Source organism: Caloenas nicobarica, chromosome Z (genome assembly GCF_036013445.1).
Source record: "Caloenas nicobarica isolate bCalNic1 chromosome Z, bCalNic1.hap1, whole genome shotgun sequence".
NCBI lineage: Eukaryota > Metazoa > Chordata > Aves > Columbiformes > Columbidae > Caloenas > Caloenas nicobarica.
The window spans coordinates 107649938-107668696 of record NC_088284.1 but is presented as its reverse complement, the minus strand read 5'-3'; the positions used below and the strand labels follow the sequence as shown (position 1 = coordinate 107668696).

At 45.0% G+C, this 18759-nt stretch overlaps 1 protein-coding gene across 1 annotated transcript in view; it reads right to left on the bottom strand.

Moving 5' to 3' along the window:
- The window catches only part of ROR1 (receptor tyrosine kinase like orphan receptor 1), a 156768-nt gene that overhangs the window by 50664 nt on the left and 87345 nt on the right, over positions 1-18759 (bottom strand). The window contains exon 2 of the mRNA XM_065655747.1: positions 2440-2511. Within this exon, the coding sequence (XP_065511819.1) occupies positions 2440-2511 (72 nt within the window). The remainder of the gene's footprint in view (positions 1-2439; positions 2512-18759) is intronic.

The window sequence follows — 18759 nt, the reverse complement described above, 5'->3', positions numbered from 1 at the left end:
CGGCCATTTAATTGGGAAATTTGGCTGGAAAACACTTTCATGTGGTGAACTTAATAGCCTTTAAAACAAGTTTTACTGGGACGCCTGCGTGACCTCACGGCCGACTGCAGCAAAGACAAGTGGAGGTTGATTTCTTGCGACGCTTGTTTGCAAAAGAAATGGAACCTAAATGCACACCTAATTTTCTCCTCTGAGGTTTCAACTCACCAAGTCAGCAAGTGCGGGAGTGTGCTTTGCTTTTTACAAGCGAGAGTTTCAAAGACCTTTAGCAGAACCAGCAGTTCCCACATTAAAGCCTCCGCTTCTCTCTTAGACAAGACGAAACGTGTGCACCTTGCTTTGCTCGTAGGCACATCGGGGGAATCCGCCCCTCTGACTAAGCTTTTTGGGCAGCAAATGCATTTTAATCACCTATGTAAATCCGTGTTTAGGTGTGTAAGCTTACAGCAGTCTAAATGCTAATCAGGCCGAGCAAAGGGGCCGGTAATCCCCCAGGAATGCGGGATTCAGCCCAACCAGTGGTAATTGCCACATTCCAGGTGGATTAGAAGCATGAAACTTCATTTTACCTGTTTCTGACAATATAGCTCAGGAACAGGTGCCATGGAAGTAACGTGGAAAATGGTTTAATTACTAACATAGAGGCCAGATAAGATGCTTAAGCAAGAAGGTGACAAGGTCCAGGAGGGTGGCAGCCGCCCCAAGTTTTCCCTCTGCTGGCTCTGGAGCTGCTGCTTTCTGACACATCTCACACACACACACACACATTCGAACTCCCAGCCGAGAGAAAGTCTAAGCAAAATATGGGCTCAAAATCTCCCTGGTCATAAGAAACTAGTCTACGCAAAACCTCCCAATAGGAATAATAAAAAAGAAGGTACCGAGGGCTATTTTTCAGTACGGATGAGATACACTTTACTGTAAAGTCACATTATCTTCAGTATTTCATTTGTACCTTCCCCTCTATCTAGGTTTTGGCTGGAGTTACACAGCTTTCCCTGCAATATATTGCAATCTATGGGCACTTTACCAATCGAACGCTTGGGCTGACAGTGGAGAGCAAAGAACATATCACTGACAATCCTTTGCAAAAAAATATTTCAACCAAGTGCAACCGCGTCTTCTCCTGCGACCGTGGGCTGGGCGCCTAGAGAAAAATCCACCCCGTAGGTTAGTAAGGTTGCCTGCTAAGGCCAGTTGTTTCTTTCTTACTTTTTGAAAAACCAAATGAAGCTGCCAAACAAGTAAAGAAACACGTCTGGGGGGAACTGCTGCCCCTGGTCCTCTGCAGCTTTGGGACGTTCCCAACGCACAGCCCAGACCTACGGACCTGCCGGGGACGCCTGGACGAGTCCTGCAGTGGGATGAGACATCCATGCTGTCAACGCCGCCTTTCAGCAATTTGCTGTAAATTGGGAATTCTCTGCTTGGTGACTACACGCTTTTCTCCCCTTCCCACCAGTGAACACAAGCCCTTTGACTTTTGTCATCTTCAATATGTGCTGGATCACCAGAAAGTTCTGCTCCTTCCCTGGTGGGCAGACGTGAAAGAGTCCACCTTGCCTTAAAATACCCAGAACTACATAGTCTCTTCATACTTAAGCACAGAAAGCATATTTATGCTTAAACACAAACATTACGAACACATGCTCATTTTAAAAAAAAAAAAACAACAAACAAAACAGACAAAAACATTTGGAAAACCCATCTGTGGCAGAGGTCCACTATGGGAAATTTCAGTCTAAATAGTTCGTGGTTGGCAAAGTTATAAGTAAAGGAAAAGAGTGGTTGGGAAATTGCACGGTTAGCGTGGCAAAGAGCATCCTCCGCTGTAAACGTTACCTTAGAAACATTTCGAAGACCAGACAGACTGAGGAGCTGCGGGCCATGGCCTTGCAATGAGGGCGAGGGGAAGCCAAGCAATTTGGCTTAAATAACTGGTGGTGCTTAATTTACAAAATGAAGGGGAATGAGAAATACATTCCTTTTTCCACAATACGTACCCTTCGGAGAGCTCTAAATCACACATAATTACCACCTGCAAATATATTTTCCCCTTCTATTAATTTAAAGCCTCGAGATTTCACAATAAAATACATCGAGGCAAACTGACTGCCTGATGCTTGTTAATTTTGAGTTGAAATCCTAAGATCCACCAGACAAAATGTCAAGCAGTTCATAAACCAATAGAACTCACATCTTGAAATATTTTTACCATGTGGAACATTTTACCAGTACAAGAAATGAACACAGCATTCCCCAGAAATCACAGAACCACACATAATTACATGTCAAATGATCACAAGGCAAAGAAGGTTTATCTTAAATGCCTCCTGACCCCTTTGCTTCCTGATTTGGCCAAGCCAAGAAGAAGAATTGAGATTTAAAATCTGATTTCACTTTTTTTTTTCTTTTTTTTTTTTTTTTTGGTCCGCTCACCTTTATCTAATTCACTTGAGATGTTCCATGATGACGTAGGCATGAAATCAGCAACAACTGATGAATTTGCTCCTGGAAGGAAAAAAAAAAACGATGCTGTTAATATATTGATTCTGTACCATCAGGAGAGTAAGAGGCATTTATAAAGCCGCTGTGACAGTAACAAAATTATTTAAAGAGCAGCAGCTATTCAAATGCAGCCGCCGCTGTGTGTTGGCAGGATGAGACATACGGGCAGCAGAACCAGCAAAGTGGAAAAAGGCACCGGGCCAGCGCTGGAGTTTGTTTTGCAAATGCTGTCACTGCCAGGCCCTGTGTTAATGAAGCAGCCAATCTTTGAGATGAATTTGGCCCACCTTAAAATCTCTCCACGGGTTTTATAGAGGTAGAATGACTCTGCAGTGCTACAGCGAAGAAAAACACAAACGCTATGAGGTTGCTGAGCATGTTCTCCATTAACATTTACAAGCGGTTTTAATCCTGCAAACCCATGCGCACGAGACAACAGAGTTTACGCACTGAAGTTAATAGGGCTACTTGTATGAAAAATCCTCCTGCGACTCACGTAAACACAGGCTGGAGGGACCGATCGGGTCAGCAGTGGCATTTTCTCATTGCTATGATTCTTTTTTCCTTTTCAAGAAAAAGTTGAATGGCGACTTTAGTCTTCACTTATATTTTTACCCTTTTTTTTACATGCAAACAGCAAGTCGTAGGGAGGATGGTGTTCAGTGAACCACCAGCATCCTTCCAGCCTCAGCTGGAGGTCACTGGACATTGATGAGTTCATCCAACACCCATATGAGGACTCCGGTGTGTAACTCTGTAGTAGCACTTGCCACATCCCGACGGGCCGCAGTGGCCGGGGCAGTATCCACGATGAGACATTGCTTGGGCTCCCCACGGAGCAAAACCACGTTCAGCGGCGTAAACCCGTCGTCACACGGTGGGAGGGGAGGCACTGTCCCTGTCCCCCGGTCACCGCTGACTCCTTAGGATGCTCTTCAGGCATCTGGGAAGGATCGGCTTTGGAACATGATCTCTCAGAGTCAATCTCCAGGGATTAATACACATATATATCTGAAATTTAGTGAGTGGGAAGGGTGGGAAGAAGGGGTGTGCGCACGAAACACAAAACGCAGTGCACCTCCCAATTCCCTGTGTCCATCCAGCCCTGGAAAGCTGATCTGGCACAGGAGGGAGCGATGCCGACAGGAGCGCTACGGCACCCAACGGCGGAGAGGAGAGCGAATTTCAAATTAAAACAAGCGGTTCCCAACGTGTCAGCTCCCGATCCGAGCGAGATGCTGAAAAGAGTCATTACAAATTAAGACGTGATCCTGCACCCTGGCTGGATCCCCAGCGCCGGGGGATCTCGCTCGGTCCCGTAGCGAGGGCAGAGCCGGGATGCTGAGCATCAGCGGGATCCCAGACGAGGACGAGAATATTTTTAAATGTATGGTTTGTATTTTGACACCATCCCTTTAGCTTGTTCCCAGCCGGCTTTTAAGTACAAAGCAATTTGACTCATAAAACTGTGGCGGTGCAAGGATACGCAAGGATGTTCTGCATTTATTTGACTGGTTGGCAACTATTCTCTCTCATTAAAAAATCATGAGAAAATTGTAAACACAAAGTCATACAAATGCATGAAGCAGTTAAGTTCAGATACAGCCCTTACACTTTTTATAAATATCGCCTTTCTTAAAAGCCCACCTGGTAGCACTGCTTATTTAAGACTCTGTCAAGTATTTCCAACGTAAACACCGCGTTTGAAGGCATTATAACTCACCTACGAACACGGCCCCTGGCCTGCACAGATACACAGGGGAGAAACCCACTGACGGGGACAGATCCTGAGCCCGTGTATTTTATTTTATTTCATTAATAAAATGGCATTGCTCCGAAGTCAGCAGTGACACCTGTTTACACGGCCGAGGTTTTGGCCCACTGGATCCATCCCTCCTCGTTCTTTACTTTTTAACAGCTGAGCTTCTTACCTAACCCAAATGTTAGGGACAATGTGGCTGGAAAACCACACTCATCCTGCTCACACACTCTAGTTTTCCACAATATATTTTCTGTAAGTAACATTACTTTTGTTCGCCTTGAAATATTCTGGTATTAAGAGCCCACAAATGAACCATATCCGACAAACAGCTAACACACATTAACCTCAATGAAAGAAAAAGTACTAACAATGCTATGACCAAATACAATATTTTGCTATTTAAAACTCCAGAGTGTTCATATTAATGTTTTCTTAAATAGGCTTTGCAAACATGACCGTGAATCTCACAGAGTAGACATCCACCATCTGATCTACAGAAGAAACCACATTAGAAGACTAAACTTTACTATTTGTGAGATAGTTCTGCAGGCCGGTAATTTTCTGATATTCCTGAATTAAAGCTCTGATTTAAGAGGTTGAAAGGAACGTGCAGAGCAACTACACAGAACAGGTACGTACCACCGAATCAAAGCTAACGCGGAAAACAAAGGCATCCCAGAAAAGAAGTCCATGAGACATACAAGAATTCAGTTCCTAACTGCAATGATTTAGGCTTGCTGTGCATTAAAGTGCCAGCAGTGATACCTCTCCTTGGAAAAACTGTGTCTTAACCTTCAGGCCAAATCCAAAGGGTGCTCTGTCAGAAGGGGACTCCCAGCCAGCCCGTGGAGAGATGAGTCACGGATCAGAGAAGGATCAAAGCTTCACCTGAGCGAACCCGTTCCTCCCCAGAACCAACCTGCCTCCTCTGCCTCCAGGAGGAAAACGGCTTTAAAAACACAGGCTGGGAACGAGTAGAACTTTTTTGCCTTTAGGACCCATCATGTTCTGGTGGGTCAAAGAGCTGGAGCGCCAAGAAGGTCCCAGCGAACGCAAGACACCTACAGCTATTCCACCCGTGACCTGGAGGACCAGGCTCAGCATCCATCGCTCCGCTCACCCATGGACCGTCCACCCACTTCACGCACACACCCGACCCTTAAACTTCCCACCAACCAGTCGCTCCCTTTATTCTGTAAATCCCGTACACTGGATTTAAACACAGCGACTCGCATTTGAGGCACTGACACAGGCTTACCCACGTGCTGCCAACATTACAAAAAAAAAAAAAAAATCTGCTTAATATTACAACTGGATTTCAAACGAGATGTTTAAGAAATAATCTGTTAAAATGCCCTCTTATGCCCTGCTTCAACTATTTGATTTGCTTTGAAAACAAGTTAACCCGAGAAATGTGAACAGCAGAGAGAAATATTATTCTGTTAAGATTTTATTTATAGATGAAATAATTCCAGGTGAATGACGACTCTACTTCTTAAAACTAGAAAGATAAGTATCTATTCAAATCTCTATCACTATTAAGAAACATCGGTCTTAAGTTAATGAGAAATCACAACAGTCGATTAAAACCCCTGTGAAAAGCCAAGAGAAGTCGGCTGACATCTGATTTTATTGCCGCGTTGCATAAGCGTAGAGTGAATTTCACACAAGGCAGTCCTTTTAAAGCCTTTGTGATTAAATAAACTTTAATAAGGTTTACAAAAGCCTGCCCCTGAAGAAAAACGACAGAGCCGGCTCTTATCTCAGGCACACACTCCTGGCTCATTTTCTCACCGGCAGCGACCATCACTCAGGGCTCCCGTGTTTGTTCTGTCTATTCTACAGACCCACGGAAAGGCTGGGGCAGCCTCATCCCGGCCACCCAACCAAAACGAGAAGATCCAGACCCACGCCCAGGATAATTAATATCTCTGTGTGACGCATTTGTAACGAGAAGTAAAGAGAGTATAAGTCAAACCAGGATGAAGGCTGATAACTAAGATGACACCAAACCCAGAAACGACTGCAGATTTTTAATGGGGAATAAATCTGGTATCTAGAAACAAAGCAGAGAGTAAAATAAGTCTAAGAATTTGGATATTCATCATGTAAAACTCTAGGAGTGATGCATGAGGTCTGTACGGCTGCTACGCATAGGAACGTACACGGTGTTGCCCGGGACGGGTTTTCTTCTTGGGTTCAGAGATGAAAATCCCAGTTGTTGCAGGAACACATCTTAAGGTGGAAGATACGTCTAGTTAAAACATGCAAACAACATTTCAACCTGTCTTCTTAATGGGCAACCTGCGTCCTACTTTATATCCCACCAGTGGGTCATTCTATACCCTAATTCTATACCCTCAAGACAATCTGGAGTAAGGAATTTTTTCTGACACCAATATGAATGTGATTCCAACATTTGCAATTCGGATCTCATTGCAGAATACCCAAAATAGCAAAAAGAGCGAAAAGGTATTTAGAGCAACCAAGGAGTTAGAAGTCTGAGTAATAAGATAAACAATCCAAAATGAATGTTTAAACTAAATAAAAGAAGTTTTCCATTTGTGCATTTCTTTCTGCAACTGCACAGAAAGCCTACCCCGAGTGAGGTTTAACCGACAAAGGAAATTGCCTAAGGAAATGCTAAACCCCCAATTTCATGAGACACTAAACCCAAGATTGGTTAAATGGGGATACAAATGGGGAGTTATCCCACACTGCCGGGAGGGTCCAGACAGGACAACTTACAGGAGATTTGGGCACAAGAATTTTGGCCAAATCACCGATAAATATTTTCTAGCAGCAGATCTAGTAGAAAAATCGACACCCCTGAAAGAGGTGAATAAAGATCTTCAGAAAATAGACTCTTCAGCTATCCTACCTGGATACAACATTGGAAAAACAGAAATCATAGAGAAGGTTATACAGACTCAGACCAAAACCTAATTATACGAAGTGCTCAGTACATGTTGCTTTTCTGCACATTCCAGAGCGGCGCTTCATCTTTCTCTGTGTCTCGTTCCCACCTGATTGACCTGTTCCAGGATCTCCCCACAGATCTGCCCCCCGGCTGTTTTTCTTCTCAGCCCTATCTCCCCCATCTTCCTTTTTTCTCCTTTTGCATTCTCTGTCCCACTGATCCTTTGTAAGCTCCCCACACGTTTCCATCTGATCTCCCGAGATATTACATTTTGCAATCGGGCGGCTCCCAGCCCATCCGCAGCCCACCCGGGAGGCGCTGAAGGAAATCTAGACATACTTTCTGCAGACTGTCATGGATTTAATCTGTTCTTTGCTAATTTTCTTGTCTGTTTGAAAACTGGCACCGTCCTGAAAGTTCCTTAATGTGTGCCTCAACTTTTCCTTGTATCTTTAATGTGTGAAAGGATTTTATTTTCATGACATCAGTATCTCTGCGTGTCAGTAGACATGTCTGCATTATACGGTTCTTGTGTTTCAAAACGAGGCCGGAATCAAAAATGCTTCAACCAGTTGAATGAGGCAAAACTGCATGAAAATGGGAAATTGTTGAGAGTGTTTCTGCTCTTCAAGTAAGGCAGGAGAATAGAAGAATATACTGCCTTTAATAGTGTGCAATACCACAGGTCAATGGCAAACTTCCATTGATTAGTTATGAATATACCAATTTCAGTACACAACGATGTATAAAAAATACAGCGTATATATAACCCACAGCAAACACAGTCCATGCTAAAAATATATTCCTGCAAAAAGACTCAAGCTGCCATTTTAAATATTTTGAAAGAGAGGAGCCTACAAATTATATGCAATAAAAACTGCCGGAGAACAGACCTTCACTAAAGAGCTATTTGGTAAGCAAGACAAAATGCTGCACGGTGGCATTTCTCCTTCAAATGCATAACTTTAACTAGTTCTTATAGCTTTCCTCCACATGGGTACTCCATGGCTGAAAAAGCAAAGGCAAAGCTTGTTAAAGGACCCGCTGAAGCTCTTCAGGCCGTTCCATGCAGATGGGGGCAGAGACGACTTTGCGCGATGCTAATAACTTTCAAATGGTTAATTTTGCTCACATTCTGAGAACGTAAAACTTTCAAGCATATCTATCTGTGATTTATGTGTGGTGTATCGTTACTGGTAGCCTGGGGTAGGTTAGTAATTGGCATTAGATAGGGCAATTTTCAGCAGCAAGGAACAATTTACGCTCTGTGGATTTCAGATATACAATACATTCATTTTCAGCTTCAAAAGTGAAGACGTGCAGCAGGATGATTTAATTTAGTGCAGGACTGGAAATTGTTAGGAACTTCATTTCTACTCCATCTATCAGAGCACCTCATCGCCGCTACCGGCACTTTCACCGGCACGTACGCCAGGAACGGCCTTTTTCTGAACGCCTCCAGCTCCCGAGGGCTGGAGATAAATCGAAGGATTCGCCCATTTCTGGTGCATCATCAGAAAGAATCACGGGGCCCTATTGGTGATTACGGGGCAGGACGCCAAAACGCACCTGACACCTCTGCCTTCCCTTGTCTTGGGATCTGCCCTCTTTGATAAGGATACACCAGGAAAGCTGTTGGCCCAAAGGTGGGTCACTAGGGTTTGCTGTACTTACAGGGTACCAGTGATACCCACCCCAAAAGGCCTACTGGGGAGGTGAAAGCTTATTCTCAAACACACCACTCTTAAGATTCGTTCCGGAATATCAATAGGCAGCATCATCAGAAAATTATGTGGTTGCTGTGTACCAAGTACCTGCAAACTCTTAAAGTACCTTTAAATGTTTTGGCAATAGTCTAAGGACTACACAAGTCTGGGCTGACTGCAATATTTTTAGTAATTTGGTCTTGGGCTAAGGTCATATCAGTTAAAAACTGTTTTCTTCCATGGGATCTCAGAAGAAGAGGTTTTTAAGAGGCCTTTTTTATATGCTAATACTTTAATCCTAAATATCTAATTACTGAACTACAATTCCTTTTGACTGCAGCTATTAATTACAGATTATCATTAATGTTATGTGGATTTAGAAGTCACCGTGGAATTTGAGCGCACTTTACATCGCTCTAAATTGGGTCATTAACAGTTCCACTTAAGAAGAGCAAAACACTGCGCCCTGGAGCAACCCACAGCTTTAATGACAGGGAATGAAGAAAAGAAATGGCCGGTTGGCTGAACGCCAGCATTTCATAGCTCACAGTTGAGTCTTTGTGCTTACGAACTGCAGAAATGTGGCTACAATGGCACTTCGACCCACGTCGAGGAGACGGGAACCTGCGGCGTGCGATCCCAGAGCAGAGAACGCTCTGCCCGGCGTTCCCGGGATCGGGATCGGTGGACCGGGCACAATCCTGCACCGCGTAAACTCACGGGACATCCACCTTCCCATAGGAAGAATTATTTTTACACTGCTCAACCTGAAACACAAGCAAGATATTGGAGGAATACATAATTTTCTTGCCCGTAAAGGCAGGTTTTATCGGGCATGGATATCAAAGAGTCTGGTTGTTCTTTAGTAGTAATAACCCTGGAAGGGAGCGCAGCACGGCTGTTTGTCATGCAGACCTACAAATACTGGGAATTTGCATAATAAATACAAATTTCCCCCCTCTCCAAACCTACCTGATATAATACATGGGTTTTCCATGCCCTGAGCTATTCTCTTCTGAGCACCTCAGGCTGGTGGAAACGTGGAAGAGAAAGTGGAAGTGGGAACCACACAAAGGCAACTGGATGACTGACAGAAGAAAGCAGAATAGAATAGGATAGGATAGGATAGGATAGGATAGGATAGGATAGGATAGGATAGGATAGAATAGAATAGAATAGAATAGAATAGAATAGAATAGAATAGAATAGAATAGAATAGAATAATAGAAGAGAATAGAAACATTTCCGTTGGAAGAGACCCTCAGGATCATCAAGTCCAACCATGACCTAACCTAACTCTAGCACTAAACCATGTCCCTAAGAACAAGAGGATGTGACAAGAAACAGAAGGGTCACGAGAACCTACCACAACATCGAGAGGGCAGGGAGATGGAGAAAGATGTTAGGAGATGATGTTTCACCACCAGGAATGGCAAGGAAGGTCCCAGGGAGGAATGGCAGGCGACAACGTTCCTTTTTGGGACCTTCCGGGGGCAACATCTGGGTTGCCTGAGATGGAGGTTTCCCTAAAAACCCCGCAAAAGGTCCTGGGTCTGCAGAGTGCGAAGATCCCTCCAAGCAAAGAGAAGAGGCTCTCTTGCAAAGCCCAGATGTCCTTGCAACTCTGAGTGATCCTCAGCCCACACTCACGAAGGAAGCTTGCTCTCCTGAAGGCATCGATGCCACGTATAAGCATCTTGGGGGGCTGCCCCTCTACTGACACAACATCCACACAGGTTCCCATTTATTTATCTCACCCAACAGCAGATCGAGCAGCACCCACGAGCGCACGGTTGGGACCCAAGTGTTTGCAGACAAAGGACGAAGTGCTTGGACGGGGCTTTGCGTTGCACCTGCTCGCGTGTCCCTGGCTTCCATCAGTGCCACTGCGCTAAGTCCACCCCGAAAAGCTTCAAAGGAGGCAAATCCAGCCAAGCACAGGGAGGGCAAACAAGAAATCGTTTACATCCACCATAAATCGCAGCACACCGCACCTCCTTGCACCTCAGCGCTCGAGGGCCAGAAATGATTAAAATGGACACGGCTACCAGCAATCTACAATTAAACCCTTATAACTTGTGAAGAAAATTACAGTAGAAGTCTGCCATGTGCAAATTCATTATTATTTTTTGAGCTCGATAATTATTTTTGTTGCAGCGAGGAAAAACGTACCCATGTCAGCTCATGAATTAATGAATGGTCCTGAAACAATTACTTCTTAAATACACAGAAGTCTCCCTAGTGTAAACATGCTCCATTTTATACCATGTCCTCTTGGTACAAGGCATACATTGCAACTTGACTTATTGGCTGCGTATGATGAAACAGTAAATGTTGCGCATTTGACGGCTTCAGCCTCATGCCTAAGATTTTACACGGGTTGATGTTGATTAATGTACAAACTGCCAAATTTATAAAGAGGCTGAAACACAAGGATACTCTGTGAAATGCATGCTAATAGAGCACAATTTATATAAAAAGGGGGGAATGTAAATATTTAACTGATGCCAGAGCTGGATGCTTTGGCCAAGTTGGGACTGAGCTACACTGATTGTTCAACAGGAACGTACACCCTGGTCTAAACCCGCACAAGCCTGACTTCAGGCAGGCTTAAAGCTTGTACATTCTAGAAGGTAGATGTAAAACTTAATTTCTTCTACTAAAAGGTTAGTTTTTAAAATTTTCCTTGAGGTCAAGCAGATGACACTTGTAAGAGCAGTGAGGGAAGCGCCGGGAGGCAGGATCCTGACCCGGGTCCCTCTGTCTCTGGCACAGCATCCTCAAGAGACCCAAACCAAGACCCTCCAGCTAATTAACGTTTATTAGCAGCCTCAAGAGGGCAAGGTCTTTCAGAGGTGAAGCCTGAGCTCCCTTTTCACGGCTCCGGGCTGGCTTTCAGACACAACGGTGACACGACACAGGCACGTCTGTCCTTGTCCTGCCCCCCTGGGACTCGCTGGCTAACAAACGCAATTATATTGGTAAGGAGTCTGTGCAAAAGGTTTACGTCAATGCTTCAGAGGTTTATTTTTAATCCCTTCACTGCTGAAAGAGTTAATGTACTGATTAAGCCGCGGTTACAACTTATTTACTATAGGAAATTTTCCTGAATCTGAGGTCCATCGGGATTTCCTAGATTCAGATAATCTCTTAACATTAAGAAAAATTAAATCCAAATTTTACAATAGGACGACATTTCTTTTCATTGCTACTTTTCGAGGGATCTTCAAACTGTTTCATCAGTGGCTTAAGCATGCTGTTGTACTGGATTCCCCATGATTTCAACAAAAAATTCGAGGTGCTACTGAACATCCCATCACAGACACGCAGACCCCAGCACTGCGAGCACCATGCCGGCAGCTTCGCAATGGGCACCAAATCCAAAGGTCTGATGAAATCGGTCTCCCAAATCTTTAAATTACGCAGCAATCCTTACACACTTTCCCAAGCACAGCCAGGACTAAACAAACAGTCAGCGCAACAGAGCCACTTCTAAACAACACAACTAAGACTTAGCAAACCTTCGTCTTAACTGCACCCAGGAGTGCAGATGTCTGCAGTCTTCATGACCCCATAATGGTTTTGCCACAAAAAAGAAAAACCTAGAGTCTCTAAAAGTTAATAGCCTGTACAATAGGAAACCAACAAGAGCAGGGCAAAGTTGGCTTGTTTGGTCTTAACTGCTTTTGCAGCCACTGAAGCTTCATGGAAGGATAAACCACTGATGATTTTTTTATTAGCTCAACAAACAAGAAGCCGGGCGTTTGATGTGACGCTACTGCAGATCTACGGAGATTGTGTTTCAAAGTCGTGGCAACTGCCATAGTTTAAGAAACTAGTTGGCTGGGAACTGGATACAGGCTTTCTCTGCAAGGCAGGGCAATCCAAATAAACACGCTGAGCACGGCACATCCACATGAAGTTCCAGAGGACCGACTGCTTGCCTAGTAACTGCAAACCACACAGCTGCACAAAGGTTTTTCATCGCTGTTCCTAATTTCTTGTTCTTCAGGCCAAAGGGCTGCAGTAATATCGAGCTCAGCAGGTGATAAGAGCGAGCGTCTGCCAAAGTAAGCCGGAGTGCACGGATTCTGCTGAGTTCAAATTATTACAGGGCTAAATTTGACTAGAGGCTTCGTTAACATTAGTCAGCTCTGATAGCAACCAGACACACTGGAAATGTTTTGTACGGACTATTTACAAGCAAAGGAAAACACAATTTCTTCTTGAAAGCTTCAAAGCAAACAGGACACTGGGAAAATGAAACGTAGGACGTCCCATAGCCTTCTCATTTGTTTTGTATGCAGCATTTACAGACTGCTCCTCCCATTTTTTTCTACTCAGCTGTAATTAGTTCCCAAACCATTCCCCATGGCCAGGCCAAATTTTTCTGCTGTTTAAGACTCGTAAAGTTCATTCCCAGGTCCCTTCCTCACTCTGCCAGGAGCTACACCCTCTGCTTTGTCCCACTTCGCAGCTCTGACCATCTCATAGAGACCATTCCACCAAAAGAGAACGAAGTCTTGGTGCTGCCAAGGAGGCTTCTAAATAAATGATGGAGAGAGACCATGAACAACTGCAATTTTGGTCTCTTGAGGGGTGGCTGCAGTTTTGGGAGGAGGGTTCCTGTCTGAGAGATACAGAGAATTGATTGCACAAAGTCTCAACACTCCAACGGTGACGTGAGAAACATGTCGGAAATATTTTTTTATTCTAGCAGGTTACCATCTCATTTTTGCGATTCTGGCCAAATATCACAATCTACCAGCTGTTTAGATTAAATTAAGATGTTGAAGTAACCAAACTCCTTACCCTGTGGCTGTACAAGACTATAAACTTTCAATTATTTAATAAATGGATGCTCAAGGAATATTTGAATCTAATCCAGGCTTTACTGAGACACCTGGAAAATCCAGCATCGACTAATGATCTTGGATGCTGTCTCAGGTTTGTGCAAGTCTTTAACCCTCCTGAAACACAGCACTGCTAACTTGTGTATTTTCTTACCCAGATTCCCAAATTACATGACTTTGACAGCGGGTTTGTGTGCTGCTCTTAGTCGTGCTGTTTACATAAGGCCAGGGATAACAGATTTTAGCATTACAAGAATCTTTAAAAGATTTAGCCATTAAAGTCTCAGAAGGAGTGTTAACAGAAATAAGAGGTTTTCTTGTGGGTTACCTGATTTGATGACGACATCATATTTGGTGATCTCAGCCCAGGTCCCAGCAGCCAAACACCCGTCACAGAAAGCACAACGAGCAGATCTGGGCAACTCCAGGGGCCAAAGGACTGAATTTCTCTCTCCCGATAGCTGTGGGATATTAACAACTTGGCCTGGAGGGACCGTGAGCTTCAGGTCAGTCCTGAGCCTGTGAATTGGGCAAATCTCACTATTCTCATAGGAATCCATATCAAAAATGGTCTCAGTTTATGACAAAGGCGGGATAAAAATCAATACGAGCTGCAATAGGAGGTGTATTCACAAAAAGATGGGAACAGACCAGGAGAACTGGATTCAATATCCTTTGTAAAGTGATCAAATTACTTCTGCTGCATTGGGGGCCACTGAGATGGCACTGAGAGACGTCCCATCTCAAGGTAAACATGCACAAATCGTAAATATCAATCATGCGAAAGTGTCTTTTTTCACCGCGTTTCTCAGCAAATCGTGCCTTGTTTGAAATGCCTGGGCTCGGAATGCCGAAGGCGGAATTCGCAGGAGATGTGGTTCTCTCCAAACCACAGAGCAAATCGTGCCCTGTGATTTTGGTTTCCTTGCATTACTGGCTTAAAGCTCAAAAACCATTTAATACCTATACATACATATACGCACAGACACACACGTGTGTGCACACACAACTAAGCAGATACAGATTTTGGGTTCAGATACAAAATCCTGCACATGCAGCGTCAGACAGCACATCCCAAACATACCACCTGTGATGAACTTCACAGCAGAAATCACAGCACGACGTTCATTCACGAGCATTTCTTGGGGTGATAAACATAATTTTGTTCTGTCTTGGGCTGTTTTAACGAATGGAGGTGTTCGCTGATGTGCCAGGCAGCGGCACATGCAGCTCCAGACGCAGGTTTTAAATGCAGCCGGGGGAAGGTCACATCTAAATGCCTTGGACACTACCTGCGGTGAGGTGTTAATTCCCAGCGTTCGCTGACACCAGGAATCCAGGAGCTACGGTGAGTGCGGACATGGAAAACAGATGTGACATGAAGCACTGGGGGTAAATGTGTCCTCAAGCCATTCCCTGGTGAACAAAGCGGTTGACAAGTCCTGCTAGAGACTGAGGAACCCTGATGCCCTACCTGGTGGCCAGAAGCTCTGACTACTGACAAACTGCATTTCAATTACGTGAGTGATGCAAACAAACAGTGTGGACATATTTACTAATCAAAGCTTTGTTGCTGGTCCTTCAGGTTCAAATTGGTTGAAAACAAAGAGGTTTCGCACCAAACTTTATGCGCTTCTATCTCAACAACAGTGTTAGCCTGGAGTTTTAGTAACCTGCACTATCGTATCCAAAGCAGTGGACGCAATTGTTGTTTCCACTGATGAGCAGAACTTCTGTTAAACCCCTTCCAGGACGGAATTAAACATACTTGTGCATTTCTGTGCAGCCTTATACTAACATCCGGCTGAAGCACGGGGATAGAAATGAGGACTAATTTGTCTTGCAGTAGGGTGTGTGAATTCAAGAGACTAATCTAGAAACAAGTGATGTTATGTGACAGAGCTGCTCTCTGTGCAAGCCTAACACAGAGCGAGGATGAGCAAAACCAGTCTTCTGTGATACCTGGCCGTTACACTTGCCAGCCTTGCCTTACAAGAAAGAAACCAAACTTCTCCGAATATCTTACCGGGTTTAAACATGTAACAAACTCACTTAACAAAAGGAATCAGAGACGAGCATGACATCCTTCTGTCTCACATGCTTTGTATCAGCCCAAAGACACGCTCTCACTTCCCAGGGCTCAGAGGAGATGGAGCTGGTGAACAGATGAAGCATGTATAAATTTTCCAACCGACTCTCGCAAGAAATCTCCCTTTATATCTAGAGATCCCGAAGTGTGGTGGGGCAAAGCGAAGCCGAACGATCATTGCACCCACACACTGTTCAGCACACACCGAGGCACCTTAAAGAGACCGCCGGTTTCTCAGAACCAAAAAGCTGATCTATTTTCCTGGTAAACCTCCAGCCATCGGCACGGCTGACCTGCTGTGGTCAGGGACACCCCGCACCTCGCCAGCTCTGCGTGGATTTCCATGAGATCTTCTGCTGGAGGCTCCGGTCCGTATCCATACGTTGCTCCCCAGTTTTGGGAGGGTTCCCACTGTGGTCAAGGGAGTTCTGACTAACGAGGATAAACACGGGACTGCCCAAAGCTTTCAAGATTTGGCTTATTTAGTGCCATTATGCTTGACATTGTGCCAGGCGAGGAGAACTTGATCTCTGCTCCAAGTGGATAAACACTGCGCTGCAGACATGGGAGCCTTGGAGATCTCGGCATGTATTTATGTAAAGTCGTGCAGGTGGGTTTACTTTTCAAATAAATAAATACAAAAATACTTCATAATACTTCTAAGTCAGCAGAGAACAGCGTGGTGGAATTAGCTCCTCATGTACTGGGTTGGGAAGAAAGTCCCAGCGGTACCAAGAGTCACCGATGAGGAGAAAGAGCCAGGCCAGACAGAGGTCACCAAGGGAAGCAGGAGATTCTGCACTTAAACACCGAGTAAAACCAACATGTGGCATTAGAAAAGAGAAATTTTCCCATGTATGCAAAGGGACGTTTTTGATTTGAGCAGGAAACTTTCCTTAACAATTAACTCTTAACAGTGAATTAATATCTGTATGTCCCCCCGCCCCTGCTGCAAACCCATTGAAAACCCGTCTAGTGACACTGGGATCAAACACAGAAAGTGAGGCACATGCTGAAAATTTAACTGTTACGAGTATCGCTCGATGATGCTACTACTTTTATTCCATGAACTAAGAGTCAAAAAAAGAAAACTCCAGGGAAACCCGTGTGGTTTTTCAAGAGGCACTTGGTCTCACTTGTGCTTCCATTGAAGCCAACAGTAAAGCTGCTATTGAATTAGGAAGCGCTGAGCACTTTTGAAAGCTGCACAAGTGGATGAAAAGTGCCTCACGAAGCTATTAGCTCACAACTGCTCTACAAGTTACGAGCAATGAAAATAAAGAAAGTAAAGTAAAAGCAAAGAAAGGGGTAGAAATGTTTGAAAGCTCTTCTAAACCATCACACGCTGACGATCAGCAGTTAACGTTCCCTCGCAGTGCCTTTCATCTGCACCCAACCTACTGAAGGCCACTTCATCATGGTCTAGGTTTTAATTAAATTTAATGTTTATTTGCACATGCCAGGTATATAATAATTCAGGAGAGGGAAAAAGCCCTGCTCTGCAGCCGCCAGAGTCACCTTGCTGAAGTTTATGGAACCTTTAGCAGACTGCAGACATAAAATAAGACCAGGATTGACTGAACTGAATAGTTTTCTGGTCTTGTGATGTGGGCTCACGGATGCTTGACTTAGACTGGTTGCTGGTTTGGAGCTTTCTTGTACATAGAATCCGAAAATCACAGAACAGTTTGGGTTGAAGGAACCTTCCCAGGTCCCCCAGTGCCCCCCCTGCCATGAGCAGGGACATCTGCACCAGCTCAGGTTGCTCAGAGCCCCGTCCAGCCTGGCCTGGGATGTCTCCAGGGATGGTTCAGCCACCACCTCTCTGGCCAACCTGGGCCGGGCTCTCACCACCCTCAGGGCCAACAATTTCTTCCTCATGTCCAGCCTGAATCTCCCTCCTTTAGTTTCAAACCATCACCCCTTGTCCTATCGCAACAGGCCCTGCTCAAAAGTCTGTCCCCATCTTTCTCATGGGCCCCTTTTAAGTCCAGAAAGGCCGCACTAAGGTCTCCCCGGAGCTTCTCTTCTCCAGCTGAACCCCCAGCTCTCCCAGCCTGTCCTCCCAGCAGAGCTGGTCCAGCCTCGGGTCGTTTCTGGGGCTCCTCTGGCCGCTCTCCAGCAGCTCCATGTGTGTCCTGTGCTGAGGACCCAGAGCTGGACACAGGACTCCCGGTGGGGTCTCACCAAAGCAGAAGAGCAGAATCCCCTCCCTCGACCTGCTGGCCACGCTGCCTTTGACGCAGCCCAAGATACAATTTGCCTTCATGAAAAACCAACTACACGAAAAGCCTCCTGGGCTAAATGGGGTCGGCACACGAGCAAGACCTTCTCTGGCCCGTAAGCTCTGACCGACCCAAAAGACACAGCGTCCATCTCACGCAGAACCACGTTAGTAGCAATCAGCAGCACACGCTGACCCAGTGGCCACCGCCGGCCCCGCGGGGCTGCGAGACGCTCAACGCCGGCGGCACCTTCATCAGCCGCAGGACCCGGCAGATTCTGCACTCTTACAAGCGACTCAGCCCCGCTGAACGTTTCACCTAACTCAAATACTGAGCAGAAGAACTACATAACTCAGAGATTTGCTTTGGCACGGGGCGAGGACACTGTGGCACCGTTTGTGTGTACTCAGCAATTTCAGAACCCAAGGATTTCTCCGCGTCGCATGCTTGGAGATCTAATGAGAGCACTCTGCGCAGTTTCTGGCTGGTTAGAAAGCAGACAAATGAGAAAAATGAAGACTTTTGTTTTTACTAGGCTGTCAGTTAACATTTAGCAGCATGGCTCAAGTTGCCTTTTAAAGGGTACTGCACTCCATCCTGGCTATTATGTGAAAAATGACACAAGGTGCTGTTATTTAAGCACTAAGTCAGCCCCTAATGACCTTTTATACACAAACATTTGTATTCTTCAAAAGG